At 43.8% G+C, this 18874-nt stretch overlaps 1 protein-coding gene across 3 annotated transcripts in view; it reads right to left on the bottom strand.

Annotated features, from left to right (window-relative positions):
* Nucleotides 1–16743, bottom strand: part of GALNT7 (polypeptide N-acetylgalactosaminyltransferase 7) — a 76952-nt gene extending 60209 nt beyond the window's left edge. Inside the window, exons 1-2 of one of the 3 annotated variants that reach the window (XM_066996162.1) lie at nt 16554–16743; nt 11534–11775 (exon numbers count right to left, since the gene is read on the bottom strand). In XM_066996162.1, coding sequence (XP_066852263.1) covers nt 11534–11775; nt 16554–16728 — 417 coding nt within the window. In that variant the 5' untranslated portion in view covers nt 16729–16743. Of the gene's footprint in view, nt 1–11533; nt 11800–13745; nt 13794–16553 lie in introns of those variants that run through there. The other 2 variants (XM_066996163.1, XM_066996161.1) reach the window with 2 other exon arrangements.
* Nucleotides 16744–18874: the final 2131 nt, after the last annotated feature.

The raw sequence follows: 18874 nt of genomic DNA, 5'->3' as shown, positions 1-18874 counted from the left end.
GTAATCTCCCATTCGCACATACCAGCCAGTAACACAGGGCTGGTGTTTGTGAAATACATGAAGGGAAAGGAATACTGCAGAGCTTACCGTGCATTGGGAAAAAGTCAGCACCAGTTATAAAACACTGGAGCTACCATAACCAGGTCTTTTTTGTACACTAAGGTTTCTGAGTTCTACATCCCATGCAGTACAGAAACAGTCAAGCAACAATAATGTGTTACAAAATTAACAAGCGCACGTGGGGGAAAAAATGGACTTCCTAGTAGAAAGTTGTGGGGGTTTGGTGCTAGAACCTAAACAGGACTCTCAAAATATGTACAGCTTTGAAGACTTCCACTTGCAAAGCTACAGTCAACTACATGCAACTACAGACATGAATATTTAACTAATTTAGCCGCAAGACACAGATCCTGTACTTGAAACCTTAACTTTCTCTTAAGTAAAACTGGGCTTAAAAATGAATGCCCATGCAGTTTAGTAAATATGTAAAAGTATGGTGCTCTGGACTTAGCAAATCTCAGGTTTGGGAATTGAAAAAGGGAGATAAAATAAAATGACTTCATATACTTGAAAGCATTCTTACTGATGAACATTTTAAGGTATCAGAGTCAAGACTGTTAAGTAAAGTTATTAAAACATATTTTAAAGTATTGACCTAAAAAGTATAACAAATTCTGTTCAGAACGTAACGCCGTTGGTAATGTTAAAAAGTACACTATGGCTGTTAGATAAACCAAATCAATAGATAAAAGTTCTGTTTCTTAGAAATTAACAGCTGTGAATCATTCCTGAAAATCAGGATTGCTGGGATTAAACTGAAAACAGTACTTTGACAAGTTCTCAATACAGACTAAATTCTTGCAAATATTGTGCAAGATGAAACCTGTTCAAAAACCTGTTCAAGCCATCTCTCTCCTTTCCAGTAACAGCAACTGGCCGAGTCTATTAGTGGGAACTTTGGTGCTTAGCATTTAAGGCTGTAAAGACTTCTGTAATCCTAGACTTGAGCTGTGGAGCTCATACAGAAACAGTTTTATTCATAAAAGTGTTAGTTTTATATCCTGTTAATAATAATTTTATATACTTGTTAAAAAATCTGTTAGAAGATGGACTGTCTAAGCTACTACAGAGGATAAAAACCAAGAGAAGTATTCTAATCATTTATCTTTCTTCTAATTTATCTATTCTTCTAATCATTTATCTTTCTTCTTAACTTCCAGATATTCTTATCACCTTAGTGCAAACCAAGAAAACTCTTAAGTTGCTGAACAGTGTGTCATGAGAGTAAGCCCAATTAACTCCCCAAATCCCCACAAAGAATCAACAAGGAAAATAAAATTGACTAGGGGAAAAAAAAAAGTTTAAGCAAGGTACTCATCCATCATCTGAGGATGAGATTGGAAAAAGAACCTGGACCAGCAAAGGTCAATGCACCTCATTACACCAACACGAACTTGTACTGGCTGCAGTCAATCAACGGTCAATATCAAGCTTCCTAGTGAGGATCTCATCATACCTTATTCACCTAATGTGATCACACAGGACTGTTTTTAAATAGTTATTTTTTTAAAAAGAAAAAGATATCTTCTCAATTTCTGGAAATATAAGATTACATTAAGATCCGAAAATCAGCACCTCACGCCTTACTGTTACGCTGAGAACAGAGGCTGCTTAGCTGACAGTAGCTAAGTACCTCCGCCCCGTGTGCAGTCTCAATGGGCATTTCCTCATAGACACGTATTCAAGTCATCTTCAGTTCATAAATTAGGCACCACAGGGAAATATCACCAAAATAACCACCTCCCAAAGAGGCAGCAAGCATCACTTACAACGCTCAACCACAAGATCTAGGCATATGGGAATCAGAGAAAGGGGACGTAGGACAGATAAAACGTGCTCAAGGACAGCAAATTTCAAAGAATCCTCATTATTTTTAAGTAGGCCAACCCCCAGGACATATCCATTTCATCCAGAAAAATTAATCCAGTCTGCTCCCTGCCATCCTCTTTTTCCCAGGGACCCTCAGGCATACACAAAGATTAAAGGCTACATGAACTATCCTGGCAGGCTGTTCCCTTTTATCAGAACAGCTTGACAACTCCCCTGTCATCACTAGTCTTGGTGGAAGATAACAGTGGGAACAAAATTTGGCAACTACCTGAGAGGTGACTTATATAGTAGCCATGGAAAAGGCAAGACTGCTCACTAAGATGACGACGCTGTGTCTTACAGATTCCCCCCTTTGTTTCTCCACATGAAATAATGGCTCTGGTATCACCACTTCGGATTCCTACTCAAGGGTCTCATCGTACGTTGCCAAAGCTGCGCCACAGTAACCACCTGCCCCAGGTTTGACAAAGCCTTCTCCCAGTCTGAAATGCAGAGCTGCCCTCCTTCAGGATGTTTTCTCCACTGGTGACCCTGAAGGAGGAGCTCACGGCAGGACCTGCTCAAAGAGGTTCATGGCCTCACTGTCAAGTCAACATTCTTTCTCAGCCTGAATTTTCTGATCCTGTTTGCATTATTGAAACATAAGCAAGTCTTCAAGATGAACATTTTAGATTGGTATTTGAAAACGGGGAGGGACAGAAGACACAAGGTGACTTCATCTCTTAAACATGTTGGTCACTCAAACGCAGTCTTACTTTAGAGGCCCAGAGGCAGGGCTGGAATACCTGCACAGAGGGTGCAGCTCATGATCACTCTACACAGTAAGTAAAAGTCTGGAGTAAAAAAAGATACCGGAGTATCTTACACTGAGAGAAATATCAGCATTTGGAGCTGACGATCTCCAAGAAGGGATGCAAGAGACAGTGCAAGATTCGTCTGCATCATTAGCATGAGCCAAGGCACAGGAAACCCACACACCATCCGTCCTTTTGCTCCTGAGAACTGCTGGCTAAACACTTTCTGATCAGAGGCAGTGACTGCCTGCACATACACAATTAGAATACACTTACAGACTACCACAAAAAGCTGTTCTTCCCTTAAAACAATCAAACTAACACCCCCGCCCCTTTTCCACCTTGGCAGATCAATGAAATATTGTTCTTTTTAAGCTAATCTCTAGTGAAGGTCTTGGTTCTGCCCAGGAGGAAGATATTTCATAGAGGGGAGGAAAATAAAGGTGGAAAGCATGGAAGAGGTGAGGAAAAAGAGCAACATATTTCATAGCTGCTGCTTAAAGCTTCTCAGAAGGCTTTGGCATATTAGAATAACAGTGTGGGAGATGAATTACCAGAAGCAGAGCAGGCGAAACAATCTAAGATGCATGATAAATGCACATTGACACATGCATGGCTTATAAAAGACATATATACAAGTCATGAAGAGCTAACTTCAAGGCCTCATTTAAGTGAAAGTGTAGCAAATCATGTTTCAAGACTGAAGGATGCAGAGAACAATTTATTTTCTCTGAACAACATATCTCAATATTGTCTTTCTTGTTATTCCTTCATTAATAGGAAGAATAGAAAGATCATGGCATTTCAATTCCAGACAGTTGTAAGAGGTGGCTTGGTTTCTTTCTTGTTTCTGTTTTGAAATGTCATTAGATGATGCATTTGTTAACAAATTAACTTAATAAAACAATAAATACCTCTTTGTTTGACTTATCAAGAATTCTTATTATCTAGCTCAAAATAAAGACTGTTTAAATATCTCAAACCCGTAAAGGCAGGAATTGAGCAAAAAAATGGGAGTCCTGCTGTGTTTCATCCCTATTGAAAAGCTATTCATTGTTTTTTAGTCATCCTTCACAAAAGGAAATCTTTTATGACAGGTTAAAACCAAAGCAAATTTTAATCCCCAAGTTGTGACAAAAATGTTCTACTATGAAAAAACAATATTCAGTTTCATTAAAAATCTTGCAACTTTTTCTAAAGCACATTATTTAACACAATACTTTGTCTTTTTATATCAACCAACTACATTAACTCAATTCAGAATAGTTCTTGCTAAGCCATTTTCATTGCCAATTTCTTTCTTTTTTTTTTTTTAAGACAACAAAACAAGAAACTTTGTGGGCAGAGCACCATCTGCTTATGCTTTAATTTCATTAACAGTTATATTTTGAGACCTTCAACTGTAAAGAAATTTTCCAAATGTGAACCAGTATACCGATTTTACTTTACACCTTCTTGCAATCCCCTCCTGCTGCTCAGAGGTGTACCACACATCAGTGCTGGCTGCTGCTATTCGCAACTCAGCATTCCACAAGGAAATCAAAAGAAAATAAGTTGCAGCTTCTGAAAGCCAGAGCAATATTAAAACAAACAAAAAAAAATTACTGGTGTCAGTGATTAGAATGAAGGATTCAAGAAAAGGTAGTAAGAGAGAAACTTGAAAGAAATGCAATTAGTATAACGTGGAAAAAAAACAACTCATTTGTTCTGTGAGTTGCAAGAAAGCATGCTTACTCATGGAGAAGGAAAAAGCCTTCAAAATGGTAAGAAGTCTACTAGCCTGGGGCAACAGAAGTTAAAAAATGAAAGAAATGATAATGGCAAGCTGGGTAGGAATACTAATATTTTTCTGTCCTTAGCGGTGGTGGGAGTGAAAAGTCTCAGCTCTTCTTTCCTCAGGTATTCCTGTTTAATACAGTCCTTTTTTGAGGATCAACTTCATTTCAAAAAAAGTAGGCATTTTTGTTTTCTACATAAAGTTTATACCTAGCCAGGTAAGAATAGCATTGTTACTCCCACGTGGGAATAAAATGGGAAGTCAGCGGGTTTTCAGACAATAGATATTCTGTTCTGTAAAACACACCTCTAGAAAAGCACCAGCCTATTCCACAAACGGCTTGCTGCAAGCAAGGAATTTGTTGTCGTTTTTTTCCCCAAAAATTCAGACCTACCAATTCAAATGAGCTATCAAATGACTAAGCAAACATTTCAAAACCATTTAACCACATATATGAAGAACACAATAAGGATTACTACTTGAAAACAAAGGTTGAATAAAAATATTCTCCTTCTCCTCTACCTGGCTTACAATTACTAACAAGAAAAGAGCCCTTCTCCACAAAAGCACATACTTTGCCAGCAAGCTCTTTCAAGAAATAGCCGACAATTAAACCAATAAACCCCAAACCAGAAACCTGCTCTAAAGCACAAGCCCAACTTTTGGGTTAAGTTTTTCAGAAATCTACCCCTGAAAGTTCAGAATGCCCCAAAATCCAAGCCTGAACAGCACCGCAGGTCGCAGAAATGCACATTGCTGGCTGCTTACTGCTCCCGTTTGTTGGACCATGCTGGCAACATCCTGCTTTCTGCACACAGTAGCTTGGCATTCCTGTTAGTCATAGTGGGAAAATACCTCATTTGCCAACACGGTGCCAAAATCTAGAGCACTGCAGGGCGGAGGTGGACTGCTAAAGGCAGATTCAAGCAAGATAAATTCCCTTTAATTCACAAAAAGATTAAAGAAAACTGGTGGAGGAGGCGGCCTTTTAAGCAGCATGTTTCTATTTTTAAACTAATCGTTCACAGCAGATGTTTGTTTTCCATACTTATGGAGGAAATCTAGTAATTAAATGTAACTGCTACCAGACTTGGAATCCTTCTCTCAGTTTATATGGCCTATTTTCTGTGAAAAGCATCCACCCCCCTCCAAGGTAGAAGTCAAACCTATTAATGTAACAGCTTATCCTGCCCTATTTCCACTTGGCAGTCTCCCGTAATGCTGATTTAATATCTGACAAAAATAGGACAAAGATACTGTCATTTTTCATTAGGGAATGCCAGCTCAGTACAAGCAATTTTAACTCTACTGAGCTCGAGCTGGAGAAGGTTCGTGCTGCTTGACCGTGTGATGAAAAACCCACGCACACACTTCTGCATGTGGTATGCTGCTCTTCAGGCTGACATCCCGATGACCCACTGGGCCTTTTCTGATAGCTAAACTTACTCACAACAGAATTTCCACTGCTTTAGCTTAGCCATCACCTCTCAATTCAATAAATCAGAACAGAGTTAGCGGTTACCTAGATTTTCACATCTTTCCAAGTAAGGACTTTATTGCATGCTATTTTTAATGCCCCTTTCTGCAGCCACTAAGCAGCTCCAACTACCACATCTATTGTCACTTGTTTTCCAAAAACGACCCATCAAACCCGTTGCGTAGATTCTTCCTTCCCAACTTTTGTGGTCTTACTCATGGTTTCTTTCTCAGGCACAGCATTAGTCGAATAGTTTTAGTCCACAGTTCCCTACGTGAACACAATCATCAAGCTTTTTATTGCATAAACTTACCTAAGAGAACAGAGCCACCTTTTATCCCATGTTGCGGATGCTGCCAAAGGTTCCCTGGATGATCTAGCAATCTTTCTCCAGCAATGGGATTCTTAAAAAGCAAGCATCAGCCTTAACATCTTTAATTTTTCTGCTGTTCAGTTATTTAATTTACATTAATCACAAATGGTAATACTTGGGGCTAGAATAGGACAACGGGAATCTCGTCATATACATATAAAACGGTACTAAACTGCTCCCTGCAGAAGAGTAGGTTTTTACATAATTAATAGCCCTGAGATAACGAGTTATTTACTTAACTTATTGCTAGCGATTTTTATGATGGAAAGGTTCAAGAAAGTTTTAATACAATCTATGCATATATACACAAATTGCAGGAATTATGTAAGGCTTTTTTTATTTCTTCGCATTATTCAGGAAACTACTCTGTGGTCACTTATTCTGTAACATAACTGGAAGCATTTGACAAAAGACTTCATTTTTAATAAGACAGGGATTGGGGTTTTCACACTCTCCCAAGGGTGACAGATTTTTACAAGCTTTTTCAAAGCCAGTTTAGATGAAAGCACACATTAAAAACATTAACATTTAACATCTCAAAACATTTTGCCTATTACTGTCACTAGCAACACAAAAGATTACTGTAATAAACCAGGGGGCAGGGAGGGGGGAGTGATGTTTACTTGCTAGAACAGCAACACTATCAATCAAAAAGCTACACTATCAAAAGCTACAGCAAGCTCTCTGCCTCCCTGCGTGCAAATTTCAAACAAAAGTTGGTGAATTTCTACAAATTCTACACATTTCCCAATGTATTCACTTCTGCTGAGCATCAGGCAAGAAGCAGTGACTCGCTGGGGCTTTGATCATGAGAGGAGGAAAGCCTAGGTCTGGCCTCGTGCCCCAAGGGAGCTCTGGCACAGAAAGCAACTGACGGCACTGAGCTTTCAGGTATCACAGGAGCGGCAGCGCCAATGCAGTGCTCCTTGCCTCAGGTCTCACCCAACTACAGGAAGGCAAACCAGTATATAAAAGTGATCACAAGTATAGTTAACCACAGTTAGCAATTGTAGAGAGACTACCTTGCTGCTTGACTGCTTGCTTGCCATGATGCATCGCGTGTTGACCACGCTCACATTTCTTATCTTAGGCTTGAATCCCTTCACAACACAACACCACTGCTCCCATTGCATCAGATTTATCATCTTATTCCAGGCTCGGCTCCCGCCTTTCCTCCAGTAATGACATCAACTTCAAATTCCCCAATTCTCCGTTTCTCTTCCAAGCCCATTTGCTTTTACTCCTTAAGGGAAAGCAGCAAATTTCTGCTGGGACCTCCACTGCAAAGAATCTAATTTAAACCACAATAACACTTCAAGTTCAGCCTGCAACTTGTCATTAAGTCCTCAGTGACAATCCAGCCAAGGCGTACAGGATATTAGTGGTCTTTAAAGTGGGGGAAAAGAGGTGTCACGAGAAAAGTCAAAAAAAATCCATTTGCCTTTTTTTTCTCTCTTCCTAACTCCTCCTCCAAAGCATAAAACCTCCACTTTCCAGTGGCCACGTGAGATCTGTAGCATTTAGCCACCAGGTAGCTGGCTGCGAGCTGTTCCTTGAGCCAGTGGATGCGCCAGAACCGCACCTGGACCAGGACCCTTCCCAAACTGGGGGCCCTGCTCCTCCTTTAGGACAGCTGGCAGCAAGGAGAGCTGACTGACCCCTACACAGGTGCCCAGGGGTGGATGACTAGGAGCCTGCCAGCAGCTGGGATGCAGTAGCTATCAGCTAGTGGAGGCTGGGGAACACCGTGAGTTTTATAGTGTCTCAGAAGCACTAGGTTCCCAGATAGGAGTTTACGCAGCACATGCTGAGATTTTATCAGGAACATTTTCCTCACTGCACATGGGAAGTGCTCAGAACATGGCATTTGTTTTATGGTTTTTGCTGTCTCAGCACCACATTTCTGACCTGAGCAAAGTCAGCTGCATACTTCCATCAAATCTTTTATGAGCTTCCTAAGCCACGGATGATAAAACATGCTGGATGCTCTCTCTTTCTTACTTTCCTTCATAGGGACAAACAAATAGGGTCATCTCTATGACCTCCCTGCAGTGGTCCAGCAAAGACTAGAAACCATAGGAGACCACTAATTACACTGCATCACATAAACTATGAATTTATGAATTATGAATTAACTATTTATTTATTTACTATGAAGCATGCGAAGTTGTATCCAAGCTTTGCCTCAAGTAGGCTAAACAGATTTTAAAAAAAAAAACACAAACAATTACACATTTAATTAAAAGCTTCTGAATAGTAATTCAGTCACTATAACTCTTTGTAATTGGTCTGATTTAGAGAGTTAAAGTTGACCTATACTAAGCTTACATAAGGCTCCTTCCAGATACGCTGCTTTCAACTTCTCAGCCGTGAATCTTTCTTTACCTTTTCAGTCCATTGGCTCTGCCTGCTGTACTCCCACTTCTATTCTCTCCTTGACAAAACCAGATTTTAAGGCTGTACCTCCGAGGCTGATCATTAGCAACATATCCCACTTGAGACCAGCAAGCACCATAGCTGGGATCCCTACAGCAATCTTCTTACAATGAATGGCCTCAATCATCTCCTGCTGGCTCCAAAACTACCATGCCTTGGTTGAGAAGAGCACAAACTCTAAGAAAACATCCAAAAGACCCCACAACGTGTACATAATAATCTAACCAAAGATTTTGTCTAATCTTTTCTTGCAGCTATAAACAAGAATGCGTGCATCCCTACCTAAATCTTGGGTACCTTTTTAAATCCTTGTTATCAGATAGCTAATGTCTTTACTTACACAAAAACAGATACTTACTTAACCTCTCCCTCTGGATCCTGCAAACATTTTTTTCTTGAATGCATCTTGCAGAAACAAAGCTGTACAGGCTGATTATCTGGAAAAGTGTATTGTTTCCTCAAGTTCCAAATATGCTTTCAATAGCAGCGAATACATCAATCTGTGATAGTCTTCTACCAGAAGGGAAAAAGAAATGCCTTATCTCCACCTTTCTGTATTACTGTTATTAATTGTGCTCTCTCATTTCCTTCCTAAATAGCCGCTTCTCCACTTTCACTTTTCCTTTGGAAACTCTGCACCTCAAGTCATCTCACTTCTCTAAAAGACCACTGAAATCTTTTAAGATCAACAGAAAAAAAACCACACACACACAATATGGTATTTGAAGGTAGAATGCACTGTTTTGTTTTGTTTTTAAAAAAGGTACATAGTTATAGAACTACTCCAAAATCTTCAGTATTATTGCCTATCCCATCCCCGTCAGCTGCTATAAGCAGGAAAAGATTCACGCTTGTGAAGATAAAAAGAACAAGGCAGCAGAACTCTTCAGCTTTGTTTCTTTAATGCCTGGGTGTTATTAAAGTTATGCTCCAGGCTGTGCCCGGGCTTACAGTGCAGAGAAGGAAAGGTACTGCCCAAGGTTAGCTATAAAAGTTAAATTGTTGGCTAGACCTTTCAGGAGGAGGGTGTTGTACGGAAAGAAGAATTATTCTGTTATCTGCAGCCACCAGCAGAGCAAATACACGTGTTGGCATGACCGAGCAGAGCGCAGGCCGCATGCCCCGCAGTGCTGGGCCCTATTACACCCCAACCTGCAGAAAGCAGGCACTGTACCGAGGCACAGCCCATCCCCAGGTGCCACAGGGAGCATCCCCCTGAGTCTTGGGGCAGGCAGCCTTTTCCTACCAAGCAGTGTGCTCGGAGGTGCCCCGGCATTTCCCCAGAATATGCCAAGGCACAGCCAGCAGTGGGCACAGCCACTGCTTACACACTGCTTCTTCACTAGGATCTGTTACCTGAGAGGCTGCTCAGGAGGCAAGCAGTCCAAAGCAAAACACCAGTTTAGAAATGACACCACCATTTCCTACAAAACGATGATAAAACGTGTTGTTCGCTCTCACATACATCACGGTGATAAGCAAACGGCTGATCTCGCTAATGAACCACACGTTCTGTTTAGATTTCTCTTTGACAGTGTTTACTTAAGAGAATTATATTTGCTCCCAACAAAGGCTGAATTATTTCTTGAGGTGGCTATCACAGATATTTCTTCCTGCAGCCCAGACGGAGGTAATCAAGACAGAGCACTGCTTTATCAGGGACGGGCTGAAAAAACTCTTCCCACTCATTTATCTCCACACATGCAAGTGAGAAGGGATTTCCACATTGGGACTGGCATGTCAACTGAGCTTGATACAAGGTTTCAGCTCAAAAGTATCCTTCAGGCTGGTGGGAAGGGGTAGCCTGAGTCAGTGTAGCACTCATAGAAATCCCAGGCTGCTGGGAGTGCCATAGCTCAACTGGGGCTCCTGGGGCAGCCACCTAAGGGCGGGCACTGCAAGGCCACGCCGCTCATCTTGCTCACCCCGAGGATGCCCGCTGGCGGGCCTGTTTCTCCTTCCTACGCAGGATGAGTAATTCAACCGCTTTTGATGTGAAATGTTTATTTCTTGACATTTTCTCAGGAGATATGGGAGCAACATTTCTGAAGAATTCTCCGTACGCAGAGAAGCCCGCCTTGCGCCGAGAAGAGCAGATTATGGGAACTCCAACACTTAATAAACTGTGTATCTCAGGAAAAAACCCACTACGGCCTATTATCTCAGCAGTAACTGCCAAGATACAGCGAACTGTGAGAGCTTCAGAAGACAGAGCATCTGCCGAAGGAGCCCAAAGTCATTTTCGGTGTTAAAAAGCAAGAATTATGCCAGCTCGCTCGCCTCGCCGATGAGTCAAAGCAGCCCACCGGAGAGGACCGAGCGTACGAGCGTAAGACCTCTCCTCCCCCCATCGCTAGGCGATGCTGTGACTTTTCCAAGCCCCTCTGACGATCCCGCTTCGCGCGGAGCTCCCCGGGGCCCGGCGCGCCCCGAGGCTCCCAGACACCGGGGCTCGGGGGGAGCCCCCGCCCGGGGCACCGCCGCCAGGCAGGGGCCGCGGCGCCGGGGCCCTGGGCCAGCTCCGGCCCCCCCGGACGGTGCCGCGGGGCCCATCCGGAGCGCGGCGCCCCCCGGGCCCCCTCCGTGCCCCCCCCCCGGCGGCGTTGGGCCGCGGCGCGGCGCCTCCCGTGCGGATGCGGGGCCGGCCGGGGCTGTCCCCGCCGCTCCCCGTGTCGGGCCTGCAGGCCGCGGCCCCGGCGGCCGCCCCCCGTTATCTCCGGGCTGGCCCCGCGGCGTCCCGCCCGCCGCCCCCATCCCGCCCAGCGGCGCCGCCGCCGCGCACTCACCCGTCCCGGGGGAGCCGGCTCCTCGGCGCGGGGCGACAGCGAGGACCAGAGCAGCAGCAGCCCCAAGAAGCTGCCCGCCAGCAGCACGGCGCGCAGCAGGAAGCCCAGCTTCAGCCGCATCCTCCCGCCCGCCCGCCCTCTGCCTCCCGCCTCCCGCCGCCGCGCACCGCCGGCCTTCCGCCCCCCGCCCGGCTCGACACGGCCCGGCACGGCCCCGCCGCCTGCCCGCTCCTCGCCCGCCGCTGCACGTATAAACTTTTTTTCCTCCCCCCTTCTTTTTTTTTTTTTTTTTTTTTTTTTAAATCTTTTTTCCCTCCCCCTCGCTCTCCTTTTCCCCTCCTCCCCGTTAGCTGCCTGCCTCCCTCCTTCCCTCCCTCTTCGCCGGGGCGAGGCGAGCAGGAAGGGGCGGCGGCGGCAGCGGGCGCCGCGGTTCCACGTGGCCGCCCCGCACCGAGCCCCGCACCGGCACCGAGCCCCCAGCCCGGGCGGGGCCCCCGCTGCACCTGCCGCAGCCCCGGGCTCCACCGCGCCCCCGCAAAACGAAAGGGGAAGGGGCCCCAGAACTCCCCGAGCGCTGCGTGGGTGCATACGGGAGGGGGTCCTTTATCGATTTGTCCCCCCCGCTTCTCTTTTCTCGGGGTGTGCCATGGGGCACTGGCTGGTGAAAATCCAAGCGCAGCGTGAGCGCAGTGATGGACATACAGCTGGGCGAACACAGGCCCCATTAATTACTGAAGGCAGCCGGGGCAGAACGGTGCTGGTGTGCGTTCAGGACAAGCCTGTAAAGTCAACACATTTTTCTTCAGGGTAGCAGATTGTGGAGGAGATTGCAGAGATCTTATCAGCCTGAAGCTTTGCATGTATTTCGTTACTAATTTTCTGCATTAAAAGTTAGGCATCCTATTTCCGCCTTTGAAAGGCTGTCACACGCATGCACACACACACAAACCTGATTATTTGAGTCCTCCACAAAGCACAGTGATGTAAGGACAATACTCCCCATGTAACACTTTTGCCTTTTCTATACGCTCAGTAATATCCGCTTGTTTTGACATTTTTCAGCCTCTTTTTTTCCCCTGTGTGCATTGTGAGTATATCAGATCCAGCAATCCTGAACATTAACTTTCAATGATAAGCACTGTAGAAATAAAACAGGATATTACACCCTGAACAGGATCACTTTGGAGGAAAAAAAGAAACAGAGTGACCTTTGTAGCTGACACACCTAGACACAGAAATCTTTGTTTATTCGTATAACCCGTGCAAGTGCTATATAGCACCCCGTGATCCTTCCCCACGCTACAAGGTACGAGGCAAGGGAAGGCAGCACTTACAGCATGGGCAACAGCTCTAACCCTTACAGCTGTTTGCACGGCCCTCTGACTTCCACAGGGCTGGAGGAGGGGTCCCCAGGGGTGTTTTCCCCAAGCTCCCTCCCCATTTGTGATGGCAGTGACCACACTGACATTTCCACATGAAGGCTCCAGTGCCTGTTTTTGGGATGACAACAGCACTTGCACAAGGCTGGGGGGTGGAAGCTCCCGACTTCAGGAGACCTTAACTGCAGCAAGACGTGGCTTAGCCTCCCTGGGCTTAAGTCTCCATTTTGGGGATCCCTTTCTGTTCTCCTGTGCTGGTGCACACTCAAGAAGAAGAAATAAATCGCTGAAAGCGCTGCACAGAGGGTGGCGTACAGCTGGCTGCGGCCCTGGGAAGCCGCTCTGCTGCTGCTTGTCAAAGCTGAGTGACAGGGACAGGGCTGCCTGCGTGCCGGTCAATACTACACGATTTCACATTTGTAAGGTTGCCCACCGATTTTTTTTTTTTTTTAATAAATGGAGGCTTACATCCTGCCGATACCCATGAATGAAGGGCACATCCAAGACCACGCAGTGCTCCCCGCTGGAGGATGATCCCGCGTGTGGCCAGGCTCTGCTTCCCAGGAGCCCGGCACCCGGCCATAAGTCAATTCCCCTTCAGCTGCCCTCGGGCAGCAGCTTCCTCAGCCGGCAGCCCTTCCCCACGGAGGAGGAGCAGCCGATGCCCGCTGGGAGGCAGTGCGGGCCCGGGGACGGGGCCCTGGTGCCAGCCCCTGGGCCGGCTCGGCCCCGGCAGGGCTCCCCGAGGGGGCTCCCCCTTCCCTTTGCTGTCCCCTCGCCCCAGGAGCGCCGGCCGCCCGACCCGACGCCAGAGGGCCCAGGTTAATGCTGACCTTGGCAGTAATCTTCTGCCCCGCCGAAGGCATTTGTTTTCATTAGGGACGAGTTGAAGTCTCAGGTTCCGCACTCTTCGTTCCTCCCATGGAGTAAAGTCCCCCAAAATACCCGCAGAACATATTTTTGCTCTTGCCAAACTCATATGGCTGAGATAGAAAATTCAAATTAAAGTTGCCTTTGGATTGTCTCCAGTAACATTCAGAAACACTTTAAAAAGTCTTTTATGACCTGGAAGGGGAGAGAGAAAAAGAGAGAGAGAGGGTGTTAAACATGAAACTTTGCCTCTCTCATTTGCAAAAGACTGTACAAACCACAGTGCTTTAAGCGTCTAGCTCAAACTAAAACAAGAAACAATCCTGACTGTTATTAGGGGCTTAATCAACTTCTGTCAGCCTGATACTCTGTCATTCAAATGTTTCCAGCAGACAGGCACTGTCATAATGTTTGGATCTATATGTGGACGCGTCTACTGTTTGCTGCACCAAAATCATATGTTCCTTTCTGCACATGCCTCCAAATAAATACCCGGCAGTGTTTAAGTCACTGCACACCCTCACCGCTCCTGAACCAAGACCTTCGATGACCTGGGGGTGAAGGATCCGATTACCAATCCCCTAAGCCATTCAGTTGCCTTATTGCTGGGGATTTGGGGGATGGTGTCTGCAGCAGGGTCACGGGCAAATGTCAAAACCTTGTGCAGTCACCTGCGCCAGGGAAGTGTCAGTATTTGGATATGCCTCTTAAGCATTGTCGTGAATATTTGGCCACAATAAAGGCCTCTCTTGAACATTAATGCAGTCTTCAAAAGGAAATGCCTATAGACTTCAGTACCTATCAAAATGAAAATCATCTAGTGCAAAGTTCCATAATACAACAAGCTGCTGTAAAGGTTTCAACACCCCCCCCCCCCCCCATTTTGCTCATCTGCAGATTTTCTTCAAACACAGTCCTCCTTTGTCAAGCCTGCAGCTCCGAGACCAACTTCCCTTTCTGCTGAGTGCAGCAAGCACAGATCACAAGGCTTTTTCACGAGTCTGTAAACAGTGCTTTGAAATTTGCAATGAATTGTAGACCTCAAGCAATTTCACTTTCCTTAGAAGTTTCCAGAATTAACTACCAACACTTCATTTAGCGCAGTATTTCACGATAGGATATACTCCAGGCTTAATATAACAGCAAACTTGGTCATGCTTTGATTAGAGAAGAAATTGCTGGAAAATGCCAGCTGATAGGCAGTGGCTCGCTTTCCTAAGCTGAATGCCCTGAATACGAGAGGGCTGGTTTCATTTTAACATGGCTTTTAAAGGGTATTGGCATGTCTATATTTTTAACGGCAGTGGCATGTCTATCTTATGAATTATGTATTACAAAGCATTTGTCAGTATTACGATATATACCTTAGTGCACATTTCATCACAGGATCCCAAACTTCTGTACAATTCATTAATGCAAAAACCTTGTACATGGACAGGATCTGTAGTAGCCTCGTGGGAGGTGAAAGAGTAGATGGAAAGAAAATTTGCCAGGCTGGAGAAGCACGGTACCCAGGAAATGGTCTGGGAAGGAGCGGTGAAAGGCCCTGTACACCAGTCAGCTGTGTGTCCTTCCATCTGCTGCTGTGTCCTGTTTCGGACAGAGACAAAAGCAACAGTGACTGGGTTTGCATGGCTGCACATGGTGACACACGAGGGGCAAGCAGCCTGTTGGCTGGAGCAATGGTCCTTAAAATGTTTCCTCTGTCTCCTGCCTCCGGTCCAGTGAAAACTCTGCCTGCATTCAATTGCTTTTCCCAGCCCTTCCCAACTTCCCTGCTCCATGGTCAGATTTGTGGAGTTATTTGCATGTAAACAATTATCTCTGAACAAAGCTGATGAGGTTTGTCACATTGCTGCTTTGGGTCTAAGGCAAGCTGGCCATTGGCACTTACAGAAACGTTGTGAAGAGCATTAGCACGGAGCTGTTGGTGTCAGCCCTACACCGAGCTCTGTTAGAGGCTCACCTCCCTGCTGAGGCTGTCCTCAGCACAGGGACGCTCACGCAGACTCTAGGTTAATGAGGCATTCACCAGCTAGGACAATTCAGAAGGACAGAATTTGGCATACACTTCCATGGAGATAAAGCTGTACCTTAAATATTAACAGCATATGTATATTTAATGTGGGAGTTGATAAAAAACTGAATTACAGGTTTAAAAATTCTTCTTAATTTCTGCAATTGTTTAAAATGTGCTTTAGTCAAACAAGTGGCTCTCAGTAATACTTAATACATGCTTTTGCAAATTAGACTGAGGTATACTTCATCCTCATTGTTTGGTGTTCGTGATCTCTAATCTTTAGTACAATTTTTCCTATAATTCTCCTTTATCCCCCAACCCCCCCCCCTTTTTTTTTTTTTTTAAGCCGGAGCTTTAGCACTGCATGCCCTACCAAAAATTATTCTTCAGCATTTCACCATTTGATTTAATGCTTTTGGCACAGCGCAGTTTGCCTCCTTTGCTTTTTCTGTCACTTTTATGAAGAACACATTATGAAGTTCCTGTCATTATATTTAGCCCCCATACTCCTGTCATGCCTACTTAGTCAGTTTTCCTCCCGCAATATCACCTCTAGCTCATCCTATATTTTATCACACAACAGTAAGTGAAGCTCATTATTTTGTGTTGTTCTGTATTCTACTCATGTCCTGAAGACTAGGTGGTAAAAAAGAAAAAAAATCTATATATTTTTTTCAGATGCACTTTCTGGTATCGAGCACCAATCAATGTTTATGGCCGATGCTGTACTATTAATATTGCTTTTGTCTACAGAAAGTTAACCTCTTTTGGATTTGCAAGTCCTCAAGAAATCCATGCCGCGATGCCTGTTGACAATCCTTGACAGATTTGGATCTCGTTAAAGCAGGAGATGGAATGGTCTGGTACGTGGGTGTCTCATTTAAGTTTAAGGAGAACTGGAATGATTCTGAGCATGACTTAGCCATTTCAAAAGTAAAAGAAAAATACATATTTTAAATGACTTTATTTTAGGAACTCTCACCTGTATTTTGAACCAGATGTAAGAGCAAGTATTTTGGATCCAGAAAATATCCTTTTTCAGGTTGACATATTCCTGAAGACTTAGAACAGAAATTAACTGGCATCATTTCCTGAATCTAGGGCAGGAAAAATTGAAATATGTTGCTGCAATTTCTGTTATGCTGAAAAAGTGAACGGTGTAAACACCCACATTTCAGATGCTGATTTACTTTTCCTAAAAACCTTTTAAAATCTAGCAAATTAGAAGAGTTAATTCAATGAAATTGACGATTTGAACAAAATCTGAAGTACCTTTGAGGTACAATATGAAATATTTTACAAACAACTGTAAATAAATTAGATTTCCATATTTCTATGGACAGTTTATTGTTGGTCTGTTAATAGTCTAACATAACATTATTATTATATTAAGATTCTTATTCAAGATAGTCTGTTATGTTCAAAATTAAACAAGACAGTTACTGAAGTTAATAATCGTTAGTAAAGCATTGGGTAGGTTTGGTAAAGTCAGCATGTTAAATCTGAACAAGATAAAGCCCTAAGAGGCTTTGTAGGCAAGTAAGAAGGACAATCAAAGGTTGTTAAGTTGAAAAATATGGATGTGCAACAGTTACTAGTCACTAAAACAACTATCTGTTGTTGTTCCTTAGCCACAGGATACATGAGCAGAAAGAGTAATTTGCCTTGTTTTACATAAATACATGAAAGGTCAATTAATAATGACTTAATGATTAATAATAAGTCCAGTTCAAGAGATAGATTTATGCATTAACACTGAAATAATAGCACCAGAATAACATCATAGAGGTAAGTCAGACTGGTTTTCCAATTGGGTTCCTTGGGAACGTGGAAGGTGTGTGGTGTAATGCGAGGTGCCTGCAGCTGACAGCAAAGTAACACTATTACCATTAGTCATGTAAAGTTTGCAGATCCTCACAGCCTCCATCACAAATCCATTACTCCAAGTCAAAAGTCTTGGTAGCAATTAAGCATAAAACTATCACTAGATAACAACTCCAAGCTTTCTTACTGTTTTGCAGGCTTCACAAACTGAGTCTGACATTACAAGTGGATGCGAAGCAATGCTGGGATACTAAGTGGCCTCTGTTCCCACGGAGTTGCTATTTGGAGAGAAATTCTTAAACAATAGATTATTTCTATTATGTATAATCTGACACCAAGTTGTATTGATTAAGTAATTGAGTGAAATGATTCTGTTATAAAAGACATGTTTTGTGGGAATTGCTTGTGAAATTGCAGGCAGTAGCAGCTGTTGGATCATAACACTGCACATATTCAAGTCTTTTACTAAATATAATCATAAAGAAATAGAATTTACAAGGTTTTTAGTACAACATGCAGACGCATCATTTTTTGGGGGAAGTTTCTCCTTTTCCTCGGATCCATAGCTACATAGATATCCTTACTTGATATGAATTAAACAATTTCAAGTGTGGACAGTTTTAGCTCAGGTATCAATATAGACACACATGCACAACTGTAATAAGGTTGTCATCTTGGCAAGCTGAACTCCACTGCTTTTTAGTCACCTGTGAGAAGTAATAGTGACAATGGCAGGATCTCATCCACCTTCACATACTGCGGGTTTCCAGCTCTCTCAGTTCACTATCATTCAACTCCCTTTTCTGATGTACAACTGCAATGACAAACTAGTTGGCTGAATAGTCCAATGAAGCCAAAAACATTCTGAAATTCCAAGGTATGTGCAATTAGCTGGAAGCAGATCTCCAGTTTGCACTTTTATTTTAACACCAGCTCAAGTAAGTCTTTGTTCTGAGTAGTTTGATCCACCTGGGGATATCCTATAGGCGAAGGGAGTTTAGAAGTTAGTTGCAGTTCACAGAGTAAGTGGTAAAAGACTCATTCCAATTGACATTATTTCAAACTGAACAGAAGAATCAGCAATTCATTCCTATTCCTATTCATTGACTCTTTGAGCAATGGAAACTGCTCCTCTAAGCCTTAGGTCAAAGTGAAGTTGATTCCATTCCTTGTTTACCATCAACAACCTTGACATATTGGAATATAACTAAAAATGAATGCAGTATCTGTGTAACTAATTATTCTCCC

The sequence above is a fragment of the Anser cygnoides genome, chromosome 4 (assembly GCF_040182565.1).
Source record: "Anser cygnoides isolate HZ-2024a breed goose chromosome 4, Taihu_goose_T2T_genome, whole genome shotgun sequence".
NCBI lineage: Eukaryota > Metazoa > Chordata > Aves > Anseriformes > Anatidae > Anser > Anser cygnoides.
The sequence above is the reverse complement of the archived record's forward strand: the minus strand, read 5'-3'. Positions and strand labels throughout refer to the sequence as shown.